The following is a 27019-nucleotide window of genomic DNA, read 5'->3' on the forward strand; positions in this document are numbered from 1 at the left end:
GTGTTTTTACTCCTGAGCTTTAAAGTACTTTTACGTGCGACTGCCTTTCATGTTTGCGTATTTAGAAACTACTTTTACTTTCTTTCACGTAGCTGAAGCTAGATGAAAATGTGCTCAGGTTTGAACTCTGAAAGAAAATCTAAACATTTAATCTCATTATCTGCTGCTCGTGTTTGTCTTTCCAACTGTTCAGACTCTTCAGGTCACGTGAACAAGGTGTCGACGACCCTTCTGTTCTTCGGAAATATGTCACCCTGCTCGGAGCTGAAACACAAGAATGTCGAGACGCTGAATGCAGGTGGTGAGAAGCAAAGTTGCACGGCAACTATGACATCACTGACGAGGATTTATAACCTGGAGCCGAGAAATGCAACACGATGACATCATTCCTGAGAACGGCGATAATGTTAGTATTTTTCCTTTCCCATTGACAGACTAACCCTCCTGCGTCGCTCACCCCGGAACTTCCATCCAACCAGACCTGTAAGGAGTTCAGGGAATCAGGCCACTTGCTGTCCAACGGGGTTTTACGATGGCTCCAGGACATGTGACCTCAGATATTATACTGTAAACATGTCTCTGCTTTCAGGTGTCTTCCCTCTGGTCACCAAGCCATGCCGGAAACAGATGAACTGCGTCACTCACAAGCAGCTGCAGGCCGACATCAAACCTCCGTGTTTGTAACGGCACAGGAGATGGGACCCAAAGGACACAGAAGACCTCAGGACTGGTTACAGATTTTATTGACAATAACGGGGGACGAGGAAGCAGGAGGCTACGACAAGGTCGGCTTGAAGTCCTCTAAGAGCATCCCAACTGGGTCCTGCTGGTGATGATAGGAGGGTTAGTGAAAGACGGCACACAGGGAGAGTCCAACTCCAGGGAAAAATGCCCAAGAAGGAAGAAAGGGAGTTCCTCTCACCCGAGGTTATTGGGGGTTTGTCCAGAATCCAAAATCCAAGTCCAAAGTCCAGTCCAAGGTCCATACACCGAGTAGTAATGCGAGGGGAAGAAGCAAGGGAAAAAACTCTGGGCAGGCAGGTTCTCGGGAGAAGGGGAAACAGGGCAGGAATACAGGGTAATCTTGAGTTCACAGAAGGCTGGAAGTGAACAGAGAGAATCTGACGACCTGGCAATCAACAATCCTGAGCCCTCTGCTTAAATAGAAGGAGGCACAGGTGATAATCATCAGCCCATCAGCACAGGAGGGTGCCTTCAGGGACGACTGGGAAAAATCATGACAGTGTTCTCAGTGAGATGATTAAGAACGCCGTCTTTCCTGTCACTGCAGAACTGTTTGGATGTCGATCAGTCAGGTTCTCTTCCAGAACCGAGACCGGTCTTGTTAACGTCTTCAATGATAGCTGCAACATTTTAGTCCTGGTGCTACGGGACGTCATGGCCAACATGACCAACATGGTCGACCATAACGTCCAACTGGACCGGCTGAACAACAGGGTTTGACTCTTTGATCACTTTGTTTTCTTTTATATTCAGCATGAAACTATTTTTTTGTTAATGTAACAACAGAATGGAGGTATTGGTTCATACCAGGACAATTTTAGGTGAAAATTTCTAATTTCGAGGTATTTCATTGAGTGCCATATAAAGGGTTCATTGCTCTCAATCCTTTTCAAGAGACAGGAACTACTTTGTGTCTGTTGGAGGGATGTTTGATTTTGTTTTTTGTTTTTTTTACTGATATCTGATGTACCGATTATTATCAAACTCTTAAGTTCTGATGCCAATATAAACCGATACTGATATTTTCAGAGAAAACTATACATAACATGTCTTGAATGTTAAACTTTGACATTTTTTGTTCCACTAAAAGCCAGATCTTTGTTTCCAAAACACACATTTATAGTTGTATTTAGGTAAAATGTGCCAAATCAGAATAAAACTTGTTGAAATTGTTCAATCTGTAATGTTATTATATTTGTATTGGTGAGGTAACTTCAGAAAGGATGGTTCATTTATTACAACCTAATGAAATCTTACACAGTTATAACAGCAATAATAACCATAGTCACAATAATGTTCACATAAACAGATTTGGTATCTGCAAATATTCAAGTTTCAGATATCGGTATCGGATCGGAACTCTCAAAAAGTGGATCGGTGCGTCCCTATAATGTATGCATGTTGTGTAAACCCTCTGTCATTAAATAAGTAAAACCGATACTGATCATTTCCCATGTTGCATTTTAATCTTGATATCAGCCAATAATAACAGACATCTGCAGTCTGTAGGTAATTATAAATTTGAGTGAACTAAAATAACCTGTGGAGTTCCTCAAAGGTCCATGGTGGGGCCACTGCAGTTCAACATCGACAGGCTCCCACTTGCTCAAAAGATTAAAAACAACTAAACATGTTACCATAGTTACGCTGATGACACACTAATCTACATTTAAACCATCTCACCAGGACAGTACAGTCTGGGTCAAACTCTGATCAAATACATTGATCAAGTTAAACTGGATGCAAACTTCCTGGACAGAAAGTGCTGAGTCAGCACTCAGATTTAAACAACAGAGTTAAAACTCAACAAAGCCAGAAATCTAAGGAGTAGAGTGCAAAAAAGACACAAAAAGCACAATAAGATGCAGTAAACAAGTAGAAAAAAATAAAATAGTCACAAGTGCCTTTAAGTGTCTATTTTACTTTTTCTACTTATTTACTTCATCTTATTGTGCTTTTTTGCACTTCAATTCTCATTGGGGATAAATCTATCTATCTATCTATCTATCTATCTACCTACCTACCTACCTACCTATCTATCCATCCATCTATCCATCCATCCGAATCAGTTTTACCAACTGTTAAACCCCCACAGCTCATCATATTTTTATATTATTCAACATATGGTGTTTTTTTTACACTGCCACTAAAAGAAAGCATGAAATGTACCTTTACTGTTGGAATTCACACAGAAACGTGTCACACAGTGGGAGCTAAGTATGTTCTCCCTGCCATGTGAAATGACTGCGCACCCAGCTCCTCTCCCTTCTCCTTGTCGTTCCACAACACCGAACAGGAGAATCAGCCTTTCTCTCCATCGCGCTGGCAGCGACAACCTTCCTTTACATGCTTCTCGGTTTCATTACAAAGTCAGGGAGGTGAGGAATACATGCCTGCTCCTTCTCTTACTCGATGCCATTTTTAGCCGCTCCACACTTGTCCAACCTGAGAATCACTGCAGTCCTGTGCAGCTTCTGCTTATTGCGTCTCCTCGTGCCCTTTCACGCTTTTCGCACTCCCCGGGGTGTCACAGGAATCGATAACGACCCCGGCTGTGGAGGGTGCTAAGACCTTTCTCTCGTTAACGCGCAGCTTATTTCAGTTTAGCGGTGAAACCCTCTCCACCTCCATCAGTTCTCCCCAGCAGGCCTCCACAGGACTGGTTTGATTTTTGCCTCTTTCTGAGATGGGTCTGTTCATCCCGTTTGTGGGGAAATGTGTCCTAGTTTTTGCGGGCGTCTAAACCCCTTTGCATCTGCGGGACTGAGATAGTGGAGGTTTCATCCCATGACCAAACGGTTTCTGAATAAGAACGAGAGATGCTTTGAACCTGCAGTGATATGGAGAACACTGACGTTTCTGTCACATCGAGCATGTCTGGGGGATAATCAGGCGAGCGGAGGCAGGACCGACACTTACCTCAAGCACAAGAAGAGGAAGAAGGCAATGAGGAGCGCCACCATGGAGATGCAGTGACCCAGGAAGTTTATGATCACAGCGATTTGGTAATGCATCTTCCCTTTTTTCTGCAGGAAGAAAAGAGACACTGAATGAGTCTTTTGGGAGTTTCTGATTGACAGCTATTGTATTGTCAGGAAAAAAGACAAAAAACAGTTGAAAGGGTGGAAATCTGCTTTCATTTCTGCGTTTTGAGGTTGACGTCCTGCAGCGGAGGAGGAGGAGAAGCACAGCAGGAGCTTCAACGCTTCCATGCAAAATGCATCAGACATGATTTACTGTCAATAAAATTTGAAAAATAAACCAAAATCAGTCAATGTTGTAATCTGAAAACGACTAAAGAACCCGAGCTGCTAATGTCTCAGTAGTTTCCGGAGTTTTGATGTTTCTTTGTAGACATATGGCGTGTGTGTCTACGTTTGCAGTCATCTGACGTCTTTCTCTCTCTGCTTGTTTCATGTCTATTTGTTGACATTTTGCATCTCCATGTGGGGCTTTTCCATCTCACAGGACTCATCTTGTGCACCTTTGATTTTTGTTTGTTTTTCTTTTGTTTAATTTCTTTTGCATTTCATCGCTATGGCAACAGCATCAGACAAAGGACCGAAGCAGAACCACGGCGGCTCCGGTTATATGCAGCAGAGCTGAGCTGCTTTTCCATCACACCCCTACCAGAACATTTACCTGGGTCCATGACTTTACCAACATGTGCATGTGAGGAGAAGAAAGTTATCCCTGAAGTCTCTGCAGGAGACCGTTGATGCTGAATTCGCTGCAGAGACGTTTCCAGAAGGACGACTTTGTCAGATGAAACCAGCTTATAAAAGCAGGATTTTATTAGGCCAGTGTGACCGTCTGGAAATATTTTATGTGATTGTAAGTTGACACATAATCTTAACAGACTGCTTTTCAGTCAGTTTGTTAGATGAAAAGCCGTCTGACAAAGAAATAAAGAAATAATTCAGACTTGTGACAGTCCCATTCTATGATGCCTGAGCTCTTCCCTTCACTTTTCGCTCTGTGCTCTTTAATTTCCAAGTATAAATACATGAAGTTTTTCTTTTTGTCTTCTAATCACCGTTTTTTTCCCAGCAGGTGTCTCTGGTTGGGAGTTGTGGTGCTTGCTGACCCCTCGTTGTTGTCATCTACATCCAAAACCAGTCCATACAGGTGACCTGGTTCTGGTTCTGATGGAGTTTTTCCTCCCCACTGTCTCCTCATGCAGATTGAGATGTTTAACTGAAGAGAAAACCAGATGCAAACCATCTGTTTCCTTACGTAGGTAATTCATTTTCCATTAAAAGGTTTATATAGAGACAGTTATTAAAACACTGGGAGAATGCAAAACTCTGCCATGACCTTTAAAAGGTTCCTGGATCCAAACGGTGATCCGGATCACCACCAAAATTTAAATCCATCCATAACTTTTTGAGTTGTCTGGAACACAAACAGATAAACGCCGGTAAAAACATAACCTCCTTGGCGGCGGTAATTAGACTATCATGGATCACATAATGGAATTATTTTTATTTCAACTGCTTTATAACTGGAGTGAACTGGAGTGTGCCCGTTACTGTGCCAAACAAACAAATAAAGCTGAAATCAATTGAATTCAAATGACTTGAATTGAATTCAACACAACTGAAATCAGTTGAATTAAACTGAACTGATATAAATGAACTCAACTCAATCAACCAGAATTTAATTTAAATTAAATCAACTGAACTAAATTGAATTTAACTCAACCGAGTTGAATCAAACTGAACTGAACTCTAAATTTAACTAAACTGAACTTAAATGGATTGAATGAAAAGTAAATATATATTGATGTAGCTCCCGGACGAATAAACAGTCTTTACTGATAGTCTGGAGTGGTTTTTATTTGTTCAGCCATTAAAACCATCATAAACCAACGTAAGAGCTAAACGACACAAGAACAAACAAAACAAACGTTACATTTCTGACATAACTCCACATACATTAACTTATAGCGCCAAAACTTTAGCTACATATACTTATACATTTCCAATTTGTCACATGACAGCAGATATGCCTCAATGTACCTTGTTGCCACATTCGACCAGTGCTCAAACTGGTACTGGGCCCTTTATTATACCTTAAACTGTATTTTTCTTCTGTGTCTATCACTAAACTGTGTTACCGCTTATTATCATTAGGTTAAAGCCCTTTCTAAATAAAATAGTTCTACGTTTACAGGAAGTTTCAAAACAATGGTGTGATTAATAGATTCACATTTAAAGGTGAAACTAAAAAATATAAAATCCTGTCAACAACCTTTACAACTGAAGAAAACTGAATAATCCAAGTTAAAACAAAAACTCAAGACAGATGAACTGGCTGGTTGGTGATCACGACGTTGAACAAAGGAGCCAGACGATGATCTGGGACGCGAACCAGGCAGATGATAAACTGAACGACTAATGATGGATGAGGAGGTGAGACAGGGAAGCAGAAAGTAGAGCAACATGATAGATGAGGAGAATACCTAACTAACTACAGTATAACCTGAACAAGGTAACACAGAGCAAAACAAAGACACCCAACCTGAAGTCAACGAAGACCAACTACAAACCAGAGAACAAAGACTACGATGACTTTAAAAAGGAATCAAACTGGAACCAAACCAGGGTTTCCATCTTGGTCGCCACGCCTTCGGAATTATGAGTTTTTCATATTTCAAATATAAATGATATTGTATGACCGGATCCATATGAACATGAAGTCTATATTTGTGCAGAGTTAATAAAAGTGTGACATCAGGAAATGCAACACTGCTCTGCAAATAACTTCTGAAAAACAAACACTGGAGTCTGAACTTCCTGTCCGACTCTAATGCGGCTCATGGGAGAGTAGAAAGAAGGAGTGGAGTCGTTAAATCCTCCACCAGAAGCCAGCCAACAGGAGTGGGGGGGGCGCTGGTAAGGTCTTATCAGCCTGCTAACTGTTGATATTTCGCTCCAACATGGCTGGAGCAGTCAGGAAAGCAAACAGGACATGACGAACAAACACGTTTCATGAAAGGATTCTGTCTTAATGGGAAACTTTCTGAAACTGACATCAGCCCATCTCCATGTAGTTGTAGCCATGGATAGCAAGCCGCTTGGCATTTAGGCAAGGTCCTTAAGCCCTTCAACGGCTGCCCCAAGTGCCAGAAAAGGGCTGCCCATTGCTCCAAGTTATGGGCATTTCTGGTCCATCTCTGCTTGTTTGACATTGAGCCTGAGACTTCATCCAGGTAGGAGAGGTCTGGTTCAATGTGCTTCATTAAAGATGCCTGCGCTCTGTTGCAGGTAGCGTCAACCCTGCCAGCCTTTAGAGACGCTTCCCCCACTGTAAACAGTGATGTTATAATACGTTGGGTGGATTATCAACTGAAAGCAGGACAGGTGAGCGTTTTAGCCACGGCTCTTCTGGTTTTGTTTGTGAACCAGTCAACTGGCGCTGGCTGAACTTTGTCACGTCACTGAATGGCCGCTAAATATCTGTCGAATGATTATTTGGTACATTTTAGGCTAATTTATAAGATCACCTGGTTAAGGAAAGATAGAGACTAGGAGGGATTACTTTGGTTAATTTCCTTGTAATTGTACCAGATGGCAACCTCCAGCAGTTAAAAGTGAAGCCCATGTGGAAGTGCATAAAACTGCAGTTCCTCCTTCATCCACTAGGGGCTGCAAAACAGAGCGAATCCCCATAGACTCCCATGTTAAAAAGACCAACTTCACAGCAGAAATAAACATGTTTACAGCAGAAATAAACATGTTTACAGCAGAAATAAACATGTTTACAGCCTTGTAGAAAATCTATTTTAGATTTAATAGGTCAGGTTTCCCTTCATGACAACTTTTTTTCTAACTCGCCTGATTAGAAGTAATTTCATGTTGAAAGTCTACATAATTACGGGCGTGTCCTTTTGATTGACAGGTACCTGATATCCCGCTTCAAGAAGGAAAAATGTAAAACAACCACAGTTTTAAACTGACTAACAGTTAGCCTTAGCTTAGCTTAGCCCCGCTTATCTCCATTAGCTGATGACCTCCGTTCGCTGGTTAGCCCGTTAGCTCAGGGTTAGCTCGGTTAGCTCTTAGCTACAGGCAGCTCAGAGTTTGCTCGATGTCAATCATCCATCCCCACACTCACAGCCCCCCTCTCACATCCACATCTTTGCCCATTTTTGTATTCTCTGGGAGGGAAGACACACATGATGCTGTCAAGATGGTGATGGTAGGAACCGCCAAATGAGCTTCAATTCAGCTCTTCATAAAACCTTCATATATACAGTCTATGAATTGAACTGACAAATAAAGATTGTTTTCTTGAATCCATCATTTACTTTGTTTGTTGTCGTGTAAATGTGCTGAATGACACAAGACTTTACAAGCTGATACATCTGAGCACCAAAACCTCCCAACAGCTAAATCTGAGCGGAATAAAACAGATTTACAGCAGACAATGAAATCAGGACATGAGGACATGCTCTGAAGGGTCCTTTTTCTGCTTTGTTGTCTCATTTTCATTCTTTGTGTTTGTGTTTTTTTGTTTCATTGTGTTTTTTTAAGTGTTGTGCCGAGCTGTAAACCAACACCCACCAGCTGCAGGTTATTCAACTACTTTTCACAGTTTCAACACAACAGGCGGGACGCCACAGCGAGCAGGTCTCAGATCAGATTCTGCTGCTTTCCTTTTGACTTGGAGACACGAACAGCGGCAGATTTCAGCATGAGGAAGAGGAGTTTCCACTGAGCAGAGCCGCATCTTCCTGCAAATTACAGCTGAAGACAACTGGCTGCGACTTTGATATCCATTGTGATCGGATTTCCCCGCCACACCAACAACAGTAATCTCTGCTGCGAGTGGATTTATGTAACCCACTGGTGTCTATGCCAAGATTAAATGTGGTCATGTTTAATCCCTACCCCACCCACTCTGAAAAACTTCATCTGCTCCACTCACCATATTCTGGTTGAACACCCCCCAAACTGGGACTCTTTCTATGTCCGGAGAGGTCAAAGAACAGGGTGCAAACAGCTCATTTTCTTCTGGCTTTAAACCAGCGTTGATGCGTCAATAATCAATGCTGGACGAGGCGTTCGAAGGGGTTGGGAAAATAAGCCGCTGGCTCCCTGCAGCATGTGGTCATGTCATTGTTTGGGGTCAGGAAAAGATCATAGTCATGGTTAAGACTTGTTTTTCTGATGAGAAGCAAATAATCCTTTCTGTTTAGGAGCTGCAATAAATAAATAAATGACAGGAAAAGGGACTGGATTTATTTTAAAGTCTATTTTTATACCACAAGAACGTGTCACCTGCAATACAATCAGTTTTAATCAAAGCTTATTATTCGGTTTTGTCTTTCCTCCCACATTTTTTTCCACAAAGAACATCAGAGTAATGAAAACAAGATGTAATCGCACTGGTCAGACTGGATTTCAGGACTCCTCTGTTGCACCCAGCTGAAGAACTGGTCCCCCCCCTCAGGGAAATGTTTACCTGAATGTAATCTGATGAACTGATCTCACACAGAAGATTCTACATCCTGTTAGTCGAAGGAAGGATGTCCTTATGGGATCAAATTACACCCATATACACTCATCCATCAAGTTCACTTGTTTCATTGCTTGGTAAAACAAGTATTTAATCAGCCAATCACATGAGAGCAGCTCAGTGCATTTAGTTACATAAACATGATGAAGATGACGGTGTGTCAAGCCGTATGTTTATTAATTTCTTTACTTTTCATTAGGAAGAAAGAAGATATGCATACAGAGTTGTGCATCCTGGGATTGGGGGTGTGTCTATATGTGCCCTGTGACAACATTGTTGTAAAGTGGTACTATACAAATAAAGCTGAACTGATGTGTGTATGAATGTTTAGATACAAATGACATTTGATTTGATTATTAGAGTTTAAACTGAGCATCAGAATAAAGAGGGAAGGGGATTTAGGTGGCTTTAAATGTGTCATGGTTGTTGGTGTGAAAGAATCAACCACCTTGCCACACCTGCAGTTCCCCCTTCATCCACTAGGGGCTCCAAAAGTGAGTCAATCCCAAGCGACAACCTCCGGTGGTAAAAAGTGAAGTCTATGTGGAAGTGCATAAAACTGCAGTTCCCCCCTCATCCACTCGGGGCTGCAAAACAGAGCAAATCCCCATAGACTCCCATGTTAAAAAGACCAACTTCACAGCAGAAATAAACATGTTTACAGCAGGAATAAACATGTTTACAGCCTGGTAGAAAAACCCATTTTAGGTTTAATAGGTCAGGGTTAACTGTGGGAGGAGTGAACTTTTTTCTAACTCACCCGTTTAAAAGTAATTTAATCTCGAAGTTCAGCATATTTAGGGGCGTGTCCTTTTGATTGACAGGTACCCAATATCTGGCTTCAAGTCAGAAGAACGTAGAACAACCGCGGTTTTTAGCCGATTAACAACGTGACTTAGCTTTAGCCCACTTACCTCCGTTAGCTGGTTAGCTCCTGTTATCTCCAGGTTAGCTCAGTTAGCTCTTAGCTACAGATAGCTCGGAGTTTGCTCGATATCAATCATCCACCATGACACTCACAGCCCCCCTCTCAGGTCCACCTTTTTGCCCATATTTGTATTTTCCGGGCGTGACGACGCGCATGACGCTGCCAAGATGGCGATGGTAGGAGCCGCCCACCGAGCTTCAATTCAGCTCTTCAGAAACCTATGGGTGATGTTATGGAGGCTCCGTCCATCTCTTTAAATACAGTCTATGGTCAATCCACATAGACTCCCATGTTAAAAAGACCAACTTTATTGCAAAAATAAACATGTTTACAGCCTGGTACAATAATTATTTCAGGTTTAAAAGGTCAAGTTAGCCTTTCTGACAACTGTGAATTTTAATAACTCATTGTTTACATGTAATTTTAAAACTAGCATGCCCTTTTGATTGACAGGTGTTTGATATTCAGTGGCACGAAGGAGGAGTGTAAAACAACCGCAGCTTTTTAGTCAGCTGACTTAGCAGACTACCTTCATCCGCTGATTAGCTTCCGCTAGCTCCCGGATGGCTTGGTTAGCTTTTAGCTGCAGGCAAATTGGAGTTTGATAGATGTCAATCATTCACACCCACGCTCAGAGCCCCCCTCTCACCTCCACCTCTTTGCCCATTAATGTATATTCCTGAAGTGTTGACACACATGATGGGACCAAGATAGCGACAGTGGGAACCATCCACTTAGCTTCAGTTCATTGCAGGTGATGTCACGGAGGCTCCGCCCCTCTTTTCATATACGGTGATGTCAGAGGTCAGAGGGGAATAGACAGACTGATTGGAGAAATTAGAACATCATCTCTGAACACGTCAACTTTGAAGATGATGGGTTACAACTTCTACGTTTAGAACTGCCTTCATTCTGCACAGCAGTGAAATGAGCTTTTCTATGTAAATAAGAGAGCAATGTTTAATTCATGACATTGTATCTATATAGTCAGTAATGATGAGGAGTTAATGAGTTTCTGCCTGCTGAGCAGCTCACAGTGTGTCTGTCTTTGCTGCATTTCCCTGCAGGTGTCATTTTTTGACTCTGTGCCTAACCAGGCTTCATGTGTCAGCTGGCTCCCATCTCAAACTTGATTCTATGAATAATTCACCCTCAGACCATTAAGAGATGGGTGACTTGTCAACATTTCTTGCCACCATACACAAATGATCCTTAATATCTTGGAAACACACCCAGAATCTACACAGAAGTGACTTTAGGATTAGAAATGTGATGGAGCGTAAAGTACTGAGATGTTCTGACTTCAGTTTTGTGGAGCTGTCATGATGTTTATCTCTATATGCAGTTAATGAAGAGACAGACTGTTCTTTCCCATAACATGTGATGAAGATTATCTAGACTCACTGGACACTGAGTTCCATCTTACTACCGGGTTGGAGCTCTGTTTTCCTTCAGAACTGACTTAATTCCTGGTGTCATACAGTCAACATGATGTTAGAAACATTCCTCAGTGATTTTGCTCCATTTATACATGAAGCATCACACAGTTGTTGCACATCATGATGAGAATCTCCCGTTCCACCTCATCACCATGAGAATCTCCCGTTCCACCTCATCACCATGAGAATCTCCTGTTACACCTCATCACCATGAGAATCTCCCGTTCCACCACATCATGATGAGAATCTCCTGTTACACCTCATCACCATGAGAATCTCCCGTTCCACCTCATCATGATGAGAATCTCCCGTTCCACCACATCATGATGAGAATCTCCTGTTCCACCACATCATGATGAGAATCTCCCGTTCCACCTCATCACCATGAGAATCTCCCGTTCCACCTCATCACCATGAGAATCTCCCGTTCCACCTCATCACCATGAGAATCTCCCGTTCCACCTCATCACCATGAGAATCTCCCGTTCCACCTCATCATGATGAGAATCTCCCGTTCCACCACATCATGATGAGAATCTCCTGTTCCACCACATCATGATGAGAATCTCCCATTCCACCTCATCACCATGAGAATCTCCCGTTCCACCTCATCACCATGAGAATCTCCCGTTCCACCACATCATGATGAGAATCTCCCGTTCCACCTCATCACGATGAGAATCTCCCGTTCCACCTCATCACGATGAGAATCTCCCATTCCACCTCATCACCATGAGAATCTCCTGTTACACCTCATCACCATGAGAATCTCCAGTTCCACCTCATCATGAGAATCTCCTGTTACACCTCATCACCATGAGAATCTCCAGTTCCACCTCATCATGAGAATCTCCTGTTACACCTCATCACCATGAGAATCTCCCGTTCCACCTCATCACCATGAGAATCTCCCGTTCCACCTCATCATGATGAGAATCTCTCGTTCCACCTCATCACCATGAGAATCTCCTCTTCCACCTCATCACCATGAGAATCTCCCGTTCCACCTCATCACCATGAGAATCTCCTGTTCCACCTCATCACCATGAGAATCTCCCGTTCCACCTCATCATGATGAGAATCTCCCGTTCCACCACATCATGATGAGAATCTCCTGTTCCACCTCATCACCATGAGAATCTCCCGTTCCACCACATCATGATGAGAATCTCCCGTTCCACCTCATCACCATGAGAATCTCCCGTTCCACCTCATCATGATGAGAATCTCCCGTTCCACCTCATCACGATGAGAATCTCCCGTTCCACCTCATCATGATGAGAATCTCCCGTTCCACCTCATCACGATGAGAATCTCCCGTTCCACCTCATCACGATGAGAATCTCCCGTTCCACCTCATCACGATGAGAATCTCCCGTTCCACCTGATCACAATGAGAATCTCCTGTTCCACCTCATCACGATGAGAATCTCCCGTTCCACCTCATCACGATGAGAATCTCCCATTCCACCTCATCATGATGAGAATCTCCCGTTCCACCTCATCATGATGAGAATCTCCCATTCCACCTCATCATGATGAGAATCTCCCGTTCCACCTCATCACGATGAGAATCTCCCATTCCACCTCATCACCATGAGAATCTCCCGTTCCACCTCATCACGATGAGAATCTCCCGTTCCACCTCATCACGATGAGAATCTCCCGTTCCACCTCATCACCATGAGAATCTCCCGTTCCACCTCATCACGATGAGAATCTCCCGTTCCACCTCATCACCATGAGAATCTCCCGTTCCACCTCATCACGATGAGAATCTCCCGTTCCACCTCATCATGATGAGAATTTCCTGTTCCACCTGATCACAATGAGAATCTCCCGTTCCACCTCATCATGATGAGAATCTCCCGTTCCACCTCATCATGATGAGAATCTCCCGTTCCACCTCATCATGATGAGAATTTCCTGTTCCACCTGATCACAATGAGAATCTCCCGTTCCACCTCATCACGATGATAATTTCCCGTTCCACCTCATCACGATGAGAATCTCCCGTTCCACCTCATCACGATGAGAATTTCCCGTTCCACCTGATCACAATGAGAATCTCCTGTTCCACCTCATCACCATGAGAATCTCCCGTTCCACCTCATCACCATGAGAATCTCCCGTTCCACCTCATCACGATGAGAATCTCCCGTTCCACCTCATCGTGATGAGAATTTCCCGTTCCGCCAAGCTGCGCTGTTGGATGTAGATCTGTTGACTGTGGAGTCGTTGGAGTTCAGTCAACTCCCCGTCAGACTGCAGATAATTTCAGCTTTGTGACATGATGGGTAAACCGTACCACGCACCTCCTCATGGGCCAAAAGTTTGCCAAGAATATTTTCTCATCACCATTCCACCAGCAGCAGCCTGAAGCGTTGATCCTGACGGCAGGATGGATCCATGTTGTCATGATGTTTCCAGCAGATTCTGATCCTACCATGTGGATGTGGAGCTGAACTGGAGACTCATCAGACCAGCAACGTTTCTCCATCTTCTATTGTCCAGTTCTGGTGAGTCTGGGTGAATTGTAGCCTCAGTTTCCTGACAGGAGGGAACCCGCTGTGGTCTTCTGCTGCTGGAGACCATCTGCTTCCAGGCTGGACGTGTTCAGAGATGATGTTCTGCAGATGTTTTAAAAGGATATTATCACATTTACACCAACTGTCTTGACCTGTTATCACTCAGTCAGATCCTTAATAAGCTGAACAAAGTATCGATTTGTCATTGTGGCTGAAAGCTTAACGCTGCTTGTGTCTCATTAACACCCGTCTCAGTGACCACGGTAATTTTCTGGCATTTCATTCACCATTCATGACATTCAGTTCAAGCGGCTGTTTTTTCCTCCACCGTTAATGAGGACAGCGCTGCTCTTATTACCATCACCGAAGAAATCAAAGACGTGGGTGGTGGTTTGGAGGTCTGAAACAGTGGAGGTTGTTCTCCAGCGCTCATTTGATTTAAAATATTCCTTTGGGAAAGTTTCAGCAGACAGGATCATTGAGAGATTATTGATCAAATGTAAATTTAATTCTGCAAAGAAACCGCGAGTGCTTTGACGCTTATAGCAGCTTCTCAGATCGTAAATCATGTTGAATGAAGAGCTTCTGCTAGCAGCAGCAGGGCTGTAGGAGAACGGCGAGTAGGAGGCCCCGAGTCCGTATCAAACCTCAGCAAACCTCCACATATTCGCTGGAAGTTGATTCCAGCGGGGCGTTTCGTCGGTCGTTTTATTAACAGTTGTAAAAAAGTATAAAATATCACCTCATTCAAGTCATGCTCGGCAGCGGTAGTGATTTGTGCTTTCCAGATCTGTGAGGATGAGGAGGCCGTGTTCGGTACGAGACCCTGCAGTTAGAGCTTTTTTAGAGACTCTGAATCTGATGTCCAATCGATCCCGGCAGAAGATGGATATGGAGTGTTTGACCTTTTAAAATTGTGTTTGATTTTTTTTTTTTTTTTTGTCTCTCTCTCTATTTTGTAGCCATGAAATAAATCACCAGGTGGTGATGGCAGAGTGACTGACAGGGGGAAAAGGGGAAGCAGCTCCCCTGTAAAGGTGTTTCATGCGACATTTAGAAAGCTGGAGCGCCAGCATTTTAGACCCGAACAAACAGAACCACAGGCAGTCAGCTTTTCAGGCTCATCATGCAGCGGCAGACAGCTCCACTGTTGACTCTCATCTGATCCCTTTTTATTAGAGGCTTTGTTGGAGACTGTGGGGCTGTTAGTGGAGGAAGAAGAAATCACTGGGAGGCTTTCTCTCAAGTGATGCAGACCACCATTTTTAGACTTGAATAAATATTCATGCACAGCTGCTGCATATACAAATAACAACTAAATCCTTGCTGCTCTGAATCTCACCCAGGGAGCCTAAAAGCTTCAGCTCATATTGAACCTGATAAGCAGTGATTCCACATCGGTTCGAAGGCAAACCCAATACATCAAACGCTTATTCGAAAGTTTGTTAGAGAAAAAGATCAAATCCTCGTCTTCAGAGTCTTGCTGGAGGTCATTTCTCATCATCTCAGCTGTAGAAGGGAGGTGAGTCACACTCTGTTTTGGATCTTGTGGCCCACATATTTTGTGAGACCTGAGGCGAGTGCTGAGAGGGTCTTATATTATCCTCCTGTTGTCCACCTCCTCCTCTTCTCTCAGGTTTGTCCCAGCAGTCTGCAATCCATTTTAAAACCTCCTGTTTGCTTGATTTATGCCTGGACGTCTTATCCAGGCCTGCACAAGTCAGCGTCTATGACAGGAATAATCCAATTTTCTCCGGCTTGTGTGAAGCACAAGCAATGCATGCAGGAACCGAACCTCATTTGCACAGACGGCACTGAACGCATCATTTAAATTCCTGCAGTAAAATTTAAAGAACATATTTGCAGCTGGAGGCTAATGACAAAAACAAAAGGCTGGAATGAGGAGGTAGTGAAGCTGGAGTCTAGACTGTGTTTGGGATCTGGTGGGCTTCTTCATCGCTGACTCTGCTTGACTTGGATAGGAATGTGGACATTGTGTTACTCTATCCAGCCTGTAGAAAACTGCAGCAGGTACTCTGTGTGCATGTGCCATTACATCCCGCTTAGGCTGCCTGTGTGGAACCGCTCTTTTACACCATCTGGACTGGTTTTGTCTACTTTCAGCCACTATGTTTCTTCACTGATCCAAACAGTAAATAATGGGATTGCTTTTTCCTGTTGACTTCACGCTCTGGGAAGTTTGCAGCAGGATTGTATGATGTTATTTGAACAGAAGGTGACAGCAGGCAAATGTTTATTGTCCTTTGAATATTAATTAATGGAGAAATCAGTCATTATCCTAGAAATGACTGTAGTTCACAAACACTCACTGATTTCATTCCTAGATCTGTTCAACTGCTGGTTAACACATTTATCACATGACCTCAGTTTGATTTAATCATGATGAAATGGTCAAGATGACTTGCTGAAGTTTAAACTGAGCATCTGAATGAGGAAGAAATGGGATTCAAGCTCCCCTGAGAGTGGGTGTTGGACTGGTCTGAGTGTTTCAGAAACCTCTGATCTACTGGTGTTTCACACAATCATCTTTAAAAAGATTGAACAGACATTGTCTGGTCTGGTGAAATTTGATTTCCAACAAAAAACTTAAAGCATATTTTGGTTTCCTCAGTACCAATATTACATGGTTAAACCTTCACAGCCGACCTGAGTGTTGCTGCTGACCATGTCCATCCTTTTATGAGCACAGTGTAGCATCTTCTGATGGAAACTTCCAGCAGGATGATGCACCATGTCACAAAGCTCACATCATCTCCACCATGACGATGAGTTCACTGTCCTCCAACGGCCTCCACAGTCACCAGATCTACATCCAGCAGAGCAGCTTTGGGACGTGGTGGAACGGGAGATTCTCATCATGTTGTGGTGGAACGGGAGATTCTCATCATGTTGTGGTGGAACGGGAGATTCTCATCATGATGTGGTGTAACGGGAGATTCTCATGGTGATGAGGTGGAACGGGAGATTCTCATCATGATGAGGTGGAACGGAAGATTCTCATCATGATGAGGTGTAACGGGAGATTCTCATCATGAGGTGGAACGGGAGATTCTCATGGTGATGAGGTGGAACGGGAGATTCTCATCATGATGTGGTGGAACGGGAGATTCTCATCATGATGTGGTGGAACGGGAGATTCTCATCATGAGGTGGAACGGGAGATTCTCATCATGATGAGGTGGAACGGGAGATTCTCATCATGTTGTGGTGGAACGGGAGATTCTCATCATGAGGTGGAACGGGAGATTCTCATCATGATGTGGTGTAACGGGAGATTCTCATCATGTTGTGGTGGAACGGGAGATTCTCATCATGATGTGGTGGAACGGGAGATTCTCATCATGAGGTGGAACGGGAGATTCTCATGGTGATGAGGTGGAACGGGAGATTCTCATCATGAGGTGGAACGGGAGATTCTCATGGTGATGAGGTGGAACGGGAGATTCTCATCATGATGTGGTGGAACGGGAGATTCTCATCATGATGTGGTGGAACGGGAGATTCTCATCATGATGTGGTGGAACGGGAGATTCTCATCATGATGTGGTGGAACGGGAGATTCTCATCATGATGTGGTGGAACGGGAGATTCTCATCATGATGTGGTGGAACGGGAGATTCTCATGGTGATGAGGTGGAACGGGAGATTCTCATTATGATGTGGTGGAACGGGAGATTCTCATCATGATGAGGTGGAACGGGAGATTCTCATCATGATGTGGTGGAACGGGAGATTCTCATCATGATGTGGTGGAACGGGAGATTCTCATCATGATGTGGTGGAACGGGAGATTCTCATCATGATGTGGTGGAACGGGAGATTCTCATCATGATGAGGTGGAACGGGAGATTCTCATCATGATGTGGTGGAACGGGAGATTCTCATCATGATATGGTGGAACGGGAGATTCTCATCATGATGTGGTGGAACGGGAGATTCTCATGGTGATGAGGTGGAACGGGAGATTCTCATCATGATGAGGTGGAACGGGAGACTCTCATCATGATGTGGTGGAACGGGAGATTCTCATCATGATGAGGTGGAACGGGAGATTCTCATCATGTTGTGGTGGAACGGGAGATTCTCATCATGATGTGGTGGAACGGTAGATTCTCATGGTGATGAGGTGGAACGGGAGATTCTCATCATGATGAGGTGGAACGGGAGATTCTCATCATGATGAGGTGGAACGGAAGATTCTCATCATGATGAGGTGGAACGGGAGATTCTCATCATGATGAGGTGGAACGGAAGATTCTCATCATGATGAGGTGGAACGGAAGATTCTCATCATGATGAGGTGGAACGGGAGATTCTCATCATGAGGTGGAACGGGAGATTCTCATCATGAGGTGGAACGGTAGATTCTCATGGTGATGAGGTGGAACGGGAGATTCTCATCATGATGAGGTGGAACGGGAGATTCTCATCATGATGAGGTGGAACGGGAGATTCTCATCATGATGAGGTGGAACGGGAGATTCTCATCATGATGAGGTGGAACGGGAGATTCTCATCATGTTGTGGTGGAACGGGAGATTCTCATCATGATGAGGTGGAGCGGGAGATTCTCATCATGATGAGGTGGAACGGGAGATTCTCATCATGATGAGGTGGAACGGGAGATTCTCATCATGATGAGGTGGAACGGGAGATTCTCATCATGATGAGGTGGAACGGGAGATTCTCATCATGATGAGGTGGAACGGGAGATTCTCATCATGATGAGGTGGAACGGGAGATTCTCATCATGATGTGGTGGAACGGGAGATTCTCATCATGATGTGGTGGAACGGGAGATTCTCATCATGATGAGGTGGAACGGGAGATTCTCATCATGATGAGGTGGAACGGGAGATTCTCATCATGATGAGGTGGAACGGGAGATTCTCATCATGTTGTGGTGGAACGGGAGATTCTCATCGTGATGAGGTGGAGCGGGAGATTCTCATCGTGATGAGGTGGAGCGGGAGATTCTCATCGTGATGAGGTGGAACGGGAGATTCTCATCGTGATGAGGTGGAGCGGGAGATTCTCATCATGATGAGGTGGAACGGGAGATTCTCATCATGATGTGGTGGAACGGGAGATTCTCATCATGATGTGGTGGAACGGGAGATTCTCATCATGATGAGGTGGAACGGGAGATTCTCATCATGATGAGGTGGAACGGGAGATTCTCATCATGATGAGGTGGAACGGGAGATTCTCATCATGATGAGGTGGAACGGGAGATTCTCATCATGATCTGAAACTGAAAAATCTGCAGCAATTGTCTAATGCTTAGTGTCAGTATGGAAGCTTTGCCACCAAGGATGCTTTTGAAGGTAAATGGTGGACCAACCTGATACTATCAAGGGAAAGCTACTGAAGTAGTTGGTGAGTGTATATCAGGGATTCCCAGGCAGTTTTTAAAACCTGTGATCTAGCAGGTTTAGGATGTTTCGTGTTGCAGCACTTGAATCAGATTAATGGGTCAACATGCTTTGGTAGAATTAGTTAAGTTGTTGAGGAGATCCACTTCATGTGATTTAGGTGTGTTGGAGCAGGGAAATATCTAAAACCTGCAGGAACAGAGCAGGACACCCCTATTGGATAGATAATGTTCTGGGAAAGAACAATGCTTCTCTTGAACCATGTTTCATTTTAATCATCACAGTTGCAGCCAGAATTTCCTGGTAGTTGTCACTCTTGCATAACACTCAGCAAGCAGATCATTAGTTCCCCATCATTACAGACCTTTTAGATATGTTATAATGAATTAAACATTGCCTTTTTATTTCTAAAGAAAAAGCTAATTTCTTCTAAATCCTATGTTTTCCAAAAACACTGTAATTTTAGGATATAAAATTAGCATAGAAACAGTTGCTCTGAGGATAAAGCAGCACTTTCAATAAAAACTAATTAATCTAATCTCGAAATGCTTGTTTAGACTTCAGATTTGTCTTCCTGCTTGTTTGAGAAAGACTGATCATCACAGACCCTGAACTCTAACTTCAGAGTTGTGTTCCCAGCATGGTGGTGCATTATTGTTTTGTACTCTGCAGTCTTGCTTTAATTTCTGCATGACCATGTGAGAAAATAAACTGTCAAACTGAACTAAACTGTTTCTGTGCTCACATAGTGAAATCAATCTCAGATCTTTTCATTTGCATATCAGTCAAATGAAGGTTAATGAGTTTAAAGAACACAATCATTATTATCTTTGTGCCTCCAAAACCCCACAAAACTCCATGGAACGATCGGATTTCCAACGTGAATAAGGGACATTTGTGGATGTTTGTAAGACATTGTTGCTTTCTGCTGTCATTTTCCACCATGAAATTCTCATAAAGATGCTCGCAGGTCTTTGGTTTAGGTAAAATGTTCTAAAGAAAACGTGACTCTAGCCTTCAGGGAACGTTTTCCATTGGTGCCCCAAATATCAGCCGACTACCACCCCCTGATTTTGGTGGTAGAGATAATCTACACATCTTAATATCTTCCCAGCAGAGTAAATCTTAGTGTGGGTGATTGTCATGCAAGAGAGCTGAGTTTAATCCTCCGTTGTGCTTGTGTCCTCAGAAAACTGGCTGGAGATATTCCTAAGCGATCCCATTTTTGCAAGTAAACTAAAAGGAAGTCCTGTAGAGCAACATGTGGTGGTCTTTCTGAGGAAAACTATGGCAGTCTTGGCATTCCAAGGTTCTGCATTTGTTTGCTGGTTTTGCACAAAATATGCATATTAACTAAAAGATCTTACACTCATCAGCATTATTCAGTTCCTCCCCTTAGGCCCATCTTTTCTCCTTTTCTTTATTTTTCCTTCACCAGATGTGGAGAAGACCATTTAAAACAACAGCTAAGCAGGAAAGAAAAGTAAGAGGCAGATATATTTTCATAGCATTTCTTACATGATGACTCTTCGATCCAAGCATGCAACAGCAAAACACAATACACATGCACATTTCTGCTGCTCTCAGTGATATCCTCCAGACTGCTGCAGAATCACTGCACTGGTAATTTTTATGAAAAATCATAAAGCACAAGGTCTCAAGACAAAAGCGAAAAGGTATAAATGGGAAGATTTAATGTTGTGGTAGGTCCACTTCATAAAATCAGGCTTTACTCTTTATGTTAAACTAATAAGTCACCTTTATTAGCTTAGAACAAGAACTCTGGTCGAAGGCACTAATGTAGCTTCTGCAATACCTGAAATCTCTCATGTCAACACAAGTTCATTCATGAAGCGATGAGGTAAAATCAATGGATAAACAAGATGACTCCCGCCACAAAAACAAACAAACAAAAACTAGTATGAAGAAATTGACCACAATTCAAACCACCTGTCAAGTGATTTAGAAGATAGGTTTTTGAAGACCATTAAATCGATTATTAATATACTTTTAACGATGTGGGGTGAAAAAGAGGCTACGGAAAATTAAATAAAGCTTTCAGTTTAGCTGGAATAAACAGATTTTATTATCCTGACACAAAACAGAAAAAATAAACCAGGTTCGACTCGTTTCCACAACCCAGTCGGCCATTTTGTGCTGCTTAAAATCTCATATTGTATTTAAAATTTATCACTGTTTACATTAAATGTAGTACAGAAACTACCCTAAACATCAGCTGAAACACACCATCATGCACTGTGGTTCGTTGCAACAGAGCTTGCTAATTATGCTAACGCTAACATCGGCAGTTTGTAAATGAGATTATTCTGAGAATGTCTGAGTTCTGTTCTGCAGCGAGGGTTCTGATGAGGACTAGCAGGAGAGATCATATTTCTCCAGTTTTAGCCTCTCTACACTGGCTCCCTGTTAAATCCAGGATAAAGTTTAAAACCAAGCTCCATTGTACATAAAAGATCTTATAGTTCCATATATTCCAAATGGAGCACTTGGCTCTCAGACTGCAGGTTTACTGGTGGTTCCCAGAGTCTCAAAGAGTCCTATGGGAGGAAGGGTCTTTAGCTATCAGGCTCCTCTCTTATGGAACCAGCTCCCACCGTGGGTTCGGGAGGCAGACTCCCTCCACACCTTTAAGATGGAGCTGAAAACCTTCCTTTTCCATGATTCTTATAGTTAGGATATGAGCATCTCCTGAGTTGGAGTCTGCATGTACGGGACCCAACTGTCCAGGTTCTGCTCATTGCTCTTATAGTTATGGGTAGTCTAGCCAACCTTTACTTATGTAGCAATGGTTTCTATTATAGGATATGTATGAATTGATGATGTGTATGTTGATTTGTGTATGTAAAGTGCTCTGTGACAACATTGTTGTGAAGTGGCGCCATACAAACAAAGTTGAATTGAATTGAATTGAATTGTATAAAATATGATGCCTTAAACATGAAGTGGCTTATTTTTCATGCTTATGCCAAATGTTTTGAGAAATTATTAGCAATACAACAATAAAGATGTATATTAATACACATACACTAACAAAAGAGCAATTGAAAGCTAATCACACTCTTTATATTGGCTTAATTTTGCTGTCAGGTTATAGTGTTGCACTGCTAGTCTAGTGCGAAGTGTTGCACTACAGCGAAATGCTTCACACATTGTCTGCAAGGTGATTCACTCACAAATCTCAGTGCACAACCATGATAGGCTTATGGCATTAGCATAGCCCTGCCTTTGTATGTTAGCTTGCCGCGAAGAGTTTGTCATTTTCATTTATGTTTTTTCACGATTTCCACACCAAACGGTTTGGTAGTGTTTGGTATTTCATGTTTATCTCATTTGAGTACTATAAGCATCGACAGACACACCAGCATACGCTGCAATTGCTAAACGCTCCGCTGTTGCCATTTCCTGGGTGCTGGTAAACAGCTCATCATTAACACTATATAATTTATTTCTGAAAACAAAGAGAACTCATTTCTACGGCAAACAGTCACAAAAAAAAAGCATGCCCTTGTGGAGCAAAAAGGTACAATGACGCACCATAACTGAACCGGGTTTGCATGTAATGCTAACATCTTTAGCAGTAAAATTCCTCTAGTTTTCTTCATTTTTAAAAGCTACGCTAGTTTTAAAAGCTACGCTAGTCCCTGCAGAGACTTGGCTCATAAACAATGTCTCCATAAATTTCCTTCTTTCAAGTGTTGCAGGTGAACTGTGAAGAAAAATGACAGATATCCAGCACTGATCAACTCTCAGGTAGTTGATCCATTCAGGTCAGAACCACTAGAATGGCCCATAGCCTGTTTATTCAGGCAGTGAGGCTGCTGAACAGTTGCCCCCCCCCCCTCCTCCAGCACCCCCAGCCATGGACACTAACCACATCTCAACATGATAACTGTGAACTGGTCTCTGTATTGTTGCACTATTCCTTTTCTTGCATTCTATCCCCCCCAGTTGACCACATTGGTATTAGAAGATGGAAAACCAGAAGCTCGCTGCTGTGCGAACTTACGATGCTAAGAGTCACGAGTTGATAGCATGAAGCTCTACAAACACCACAGTAATGTGTTTTCCTATGGAGACTGGTCTGTATGAGACTGACTCCATGTGACACAAGCTGACAGACGTGCCAATGAGGACTGATTTCTGCAGCTATAACCAATCTTTAAGTTTGAGGCAGCCGTGTTAGACACGAGGTCAGAACTGATTCGGTTCCTCCAACCTTCTAACTTCCAATCAATTTTCCCTCCTGGGAATTCAGAAGGTTTCCAAGTTCAGATTGAATACTCCAGTAAAACCAGTCACATGCTGCAGCTTATTTCTGTTGTCAGTTTTGAGAAACAGCTTCAGAAATTTTACCTCCAGCTGAGTTTTTTTTTTTTTTACTGCAGGGCGGAAAAGGCGCATTCATAAACTCTCACAGCTATGCAGGTCACACAGGTAGGCGCTGGTGGAGGCATAAATACCCACTCACTTTTCACAAACCAACCTTTTCTAATGCACAACCTGTTTATTGTGCTGGCGGGAACAGAAATGGAGTCTGATTGGGTTTAGAAACATTCACCTCCTGACTGCTGGACATGTAAATTCGACAATTAAGTATTAGTTTCTGTTTGGGTGAGCTGAAAAAAAGGAGAAAAAAACACTGCATACCTGTCTTTTAGAAGGATGTTGACAACCAGTAGCTTTACATTTAGATGGGCTAATATTGTTTTGCTTTGGTCTATAATGGGATTTCAGATCGCACCGCTCTGTCGCACCTAATGCCAAAAGGACTGAGACTGAAGCATAAAAAGGTAATAAAATACAATATATTTACAGTGGTTTGATTTAGTTTAAGCAGCTGTTCAGCTCAGGCAAACCAAACATACAGAATATCATGTTATTATCATTTAATTACCTTGTTTACATGCAGTAAAAAAATATGTCAGACGTTCAGGTATTACATCCAGATCATATTCCTGGCACATCGCCTACATGGTAATTAATAAAATATAATTTAAAAAAATTAAAATGAAATTAAATAAAATAAATGTAAAAATAAAATAAGTTAAAAACTTAATTTTAAAAATAAAATGAAACTAAATTAAATTTAAATAAAATAACATTTTAAATAAAACTTTACATCAAATAAAAGAAATTTAAATAAAATAATAGAATAAAAATTTAAATAAAATAAAAAAATAAAATAAAATTTAAAAAAATGAAATGAAATGAAATAAAATAAAATAAAATAAAATCAACACGTAAAGGGGTAAAAGCCTGGAGCTCTGTGGAACCAGAACCAGCAGCAGAACTCTCACATATCTGCAGGGAAGAATCCTGAGATCACTCCTGCAGCTGATCGTTCTTTCAGGAATTTCAACATGATTCACTTTTTATGTTCAACAGAAAAAAAAAAGCTGCAGGTTGATAAGATTTCAGGCTCTGACCTAGATAGAAAACCAGCCATGCCTCTGGAACCTGAGGCAAGATGACATTAAAACCACACTCTGATTCACATCCAGAATATTCACTGTGCTTTTAAAACAGATTCCTTCAAGTGATGCTCTGGGGCGATGCACAACTCCTGCGTTGTATTATTAGAGCTTTTATTCCCCCTCATACGTCCCTTTAAGGGCTGCACTCTGAGAAACTGGACCCTGAATCTACATTTACCATAAATAAACCAAGTAAAACGGTTCCTTCCACTCTTAACTTTGCCTTTTTTGTTGGTTTTTGATTAAAGTGCATGATTCCTGCTTTAGAGATCATCACTAAAAGGCCCATTAATCAGGACACAAGCACACACAAACAGAACACAGCCAAGTCTTACCTCCTCGTGAAGTATGGCCTTACACATGGAGTAGTTCCCCTTCAGCGCCCACGTCCCATTTGCAAGACATTTCCGATAAACATTATCTGTTGAGAGCAAAAAAAAGAACAAACAGAAGGTTGTTAGAGAGAGATTAGATTTACAGCCACCATTTTTCTGGTCAGTTTTTGCCTGGAAACCATACGATGCCGTGCATAAGTCTTGAGCCAGCCTGCAGGTCTTCGACTTCCCTGTTATTGTTTTTAAGAAGTCTTAAGCAAAGTTTTTCTTTTAAAAGAGATGCACAGTGAAGCCTTGTCAGAAATGGTCTCCTTGGAAGGGAAACGTTTGAAGGAACAGCGGTATGCCAGATGAAATGAGAGACGGTTTATGTCTGGTACTACGCATCTGCACACAGGCAGAACTACGCATCTGCACACAGGCAGAACTACGCATCTGCACACAGGCAGAACTACGCATCTGCACACAGGCAGAACTACGCATCTGCATTCTTTGTGCCAGATTTAAGAGGCTTGCATAAATGTTTTATGAATCTCACTCATTATGAAACTACACGCTTGTGCACAAAACTAATTTCCAGTCCCATGTTTGGCCTTGAACGGCACCAGACTCTGCTCTAATTTGTTATTTACATATCAAGACATCATTTGCATCACAGCTGAACAGGGATGATAATGAAGATCGCAGTTATAAAAAGTACATTTTTATACAACTGCCTGCAGGAGAGAAAACTAATCAACATTAGTTATTACAGTTCTACCATGATAAAGCTCTGTTGATATGTGTAGTTTCTACTAAAGCCTGCACATAAGCGCTCAGACAACAGACGTGTCAGGTTTTCACAAACGCCAGTTTGTGGGAAGGAAATGAACCAATAATCAGTAGCTACGTTTACACGAACAGATAAAACTGCGTCACGTAAATACCACAGCTGACAGAAGTTTCAGTCAGATCGAAAGGGGGTTTAAACCTATTCCAGATGGAATCAGCAGGTAAAAATTAACCATGTCAACCAACCAGCAACCTCCAGCGGTTAAAAGTGAAGCTTATGCGGAAGTGCAGAAAGCTGCAGTTCCCCCTTCATCCTCTAAATCCCCATAGACTCCTATCTTAAAAAGACCAACTTCACAGCAGAAATATGTTTATTACATGTTAATAAACATTTATTTTTAATAAATATATTTATTAAAAATTAAATATGTTTAGTTTATTACATGTTAATAAACATGTAATTTAATGTCGAAGTTCGGCATATTTAGGGGCATTTCCTTATGATTGACAGGTACCCGATCACCTGCTTCAAGTCAGAAGAACGTAGAACAACCGCGGTTTTTAGCCAGTTAACAACGTGACTTAGCTTTAGCCCGCTTACCTCCGTTAGCTGGTTAGCTCCTGATAGCTCTTAGCTACAGAAAGCTCGGAGTTTGCTCGATGTCATCCACCATGACGCTCCACCTCTTTGCCCATATTTGTATTTTCCAGGTGAGACGACACACATGCCCCTGCCAACATGGTGATGGTAGGAACCGCCCACCGAGCTTCAATTCAGCTCTTCAGAAACCTACGGGTGACGTCACGTAGGCTCCGCCCATCTTTTATATACAGTCTATGGTGTCAACGCTCAATCTGAT

The 27019-nt window shown here is 42.5% G+C and overlaps 1 protein-coding gene across 1 annotated transcript in view; it reads right to left on the minus strand.

Annotated features, from left to right (window-relative positions):
• Positions 1–27019, minus strand: part of LOC306771993 (corticotropin-releasing factor receptor 1-like) — a gene marked incomplete at its 3' end in the record, with an annotated part of 201443 nt that overhangs the window by 50696 nt on the left and 123728 nt on the right. The window contains exons 5-6 of the mRNA XM_079261364.1: positions 25389–25474; positions 3664–3770 (exon numbers count right to left, since the gene is read on the minus strand). Of these exons, the coding sequence (XP_079117490.1) occupies positions 3664–3770; positions 25389–25474 (193 nt within the window). The remainder of the gene's footprint in view (positions 1–3663; positions 3771–25388; positions 25475–27019) is intronic.

Source organism: Telmatherina bonti, assembly GCF_933228915.1.
Source record: "Telmatherina bonti genome assembly, chromosome: 21".
NCBI lineage: Eukaryota > Metazoa > Chordata > Actinopteri > Atheriniformes > Telmatherinidae > Telmatherina > Telmatherina bonti.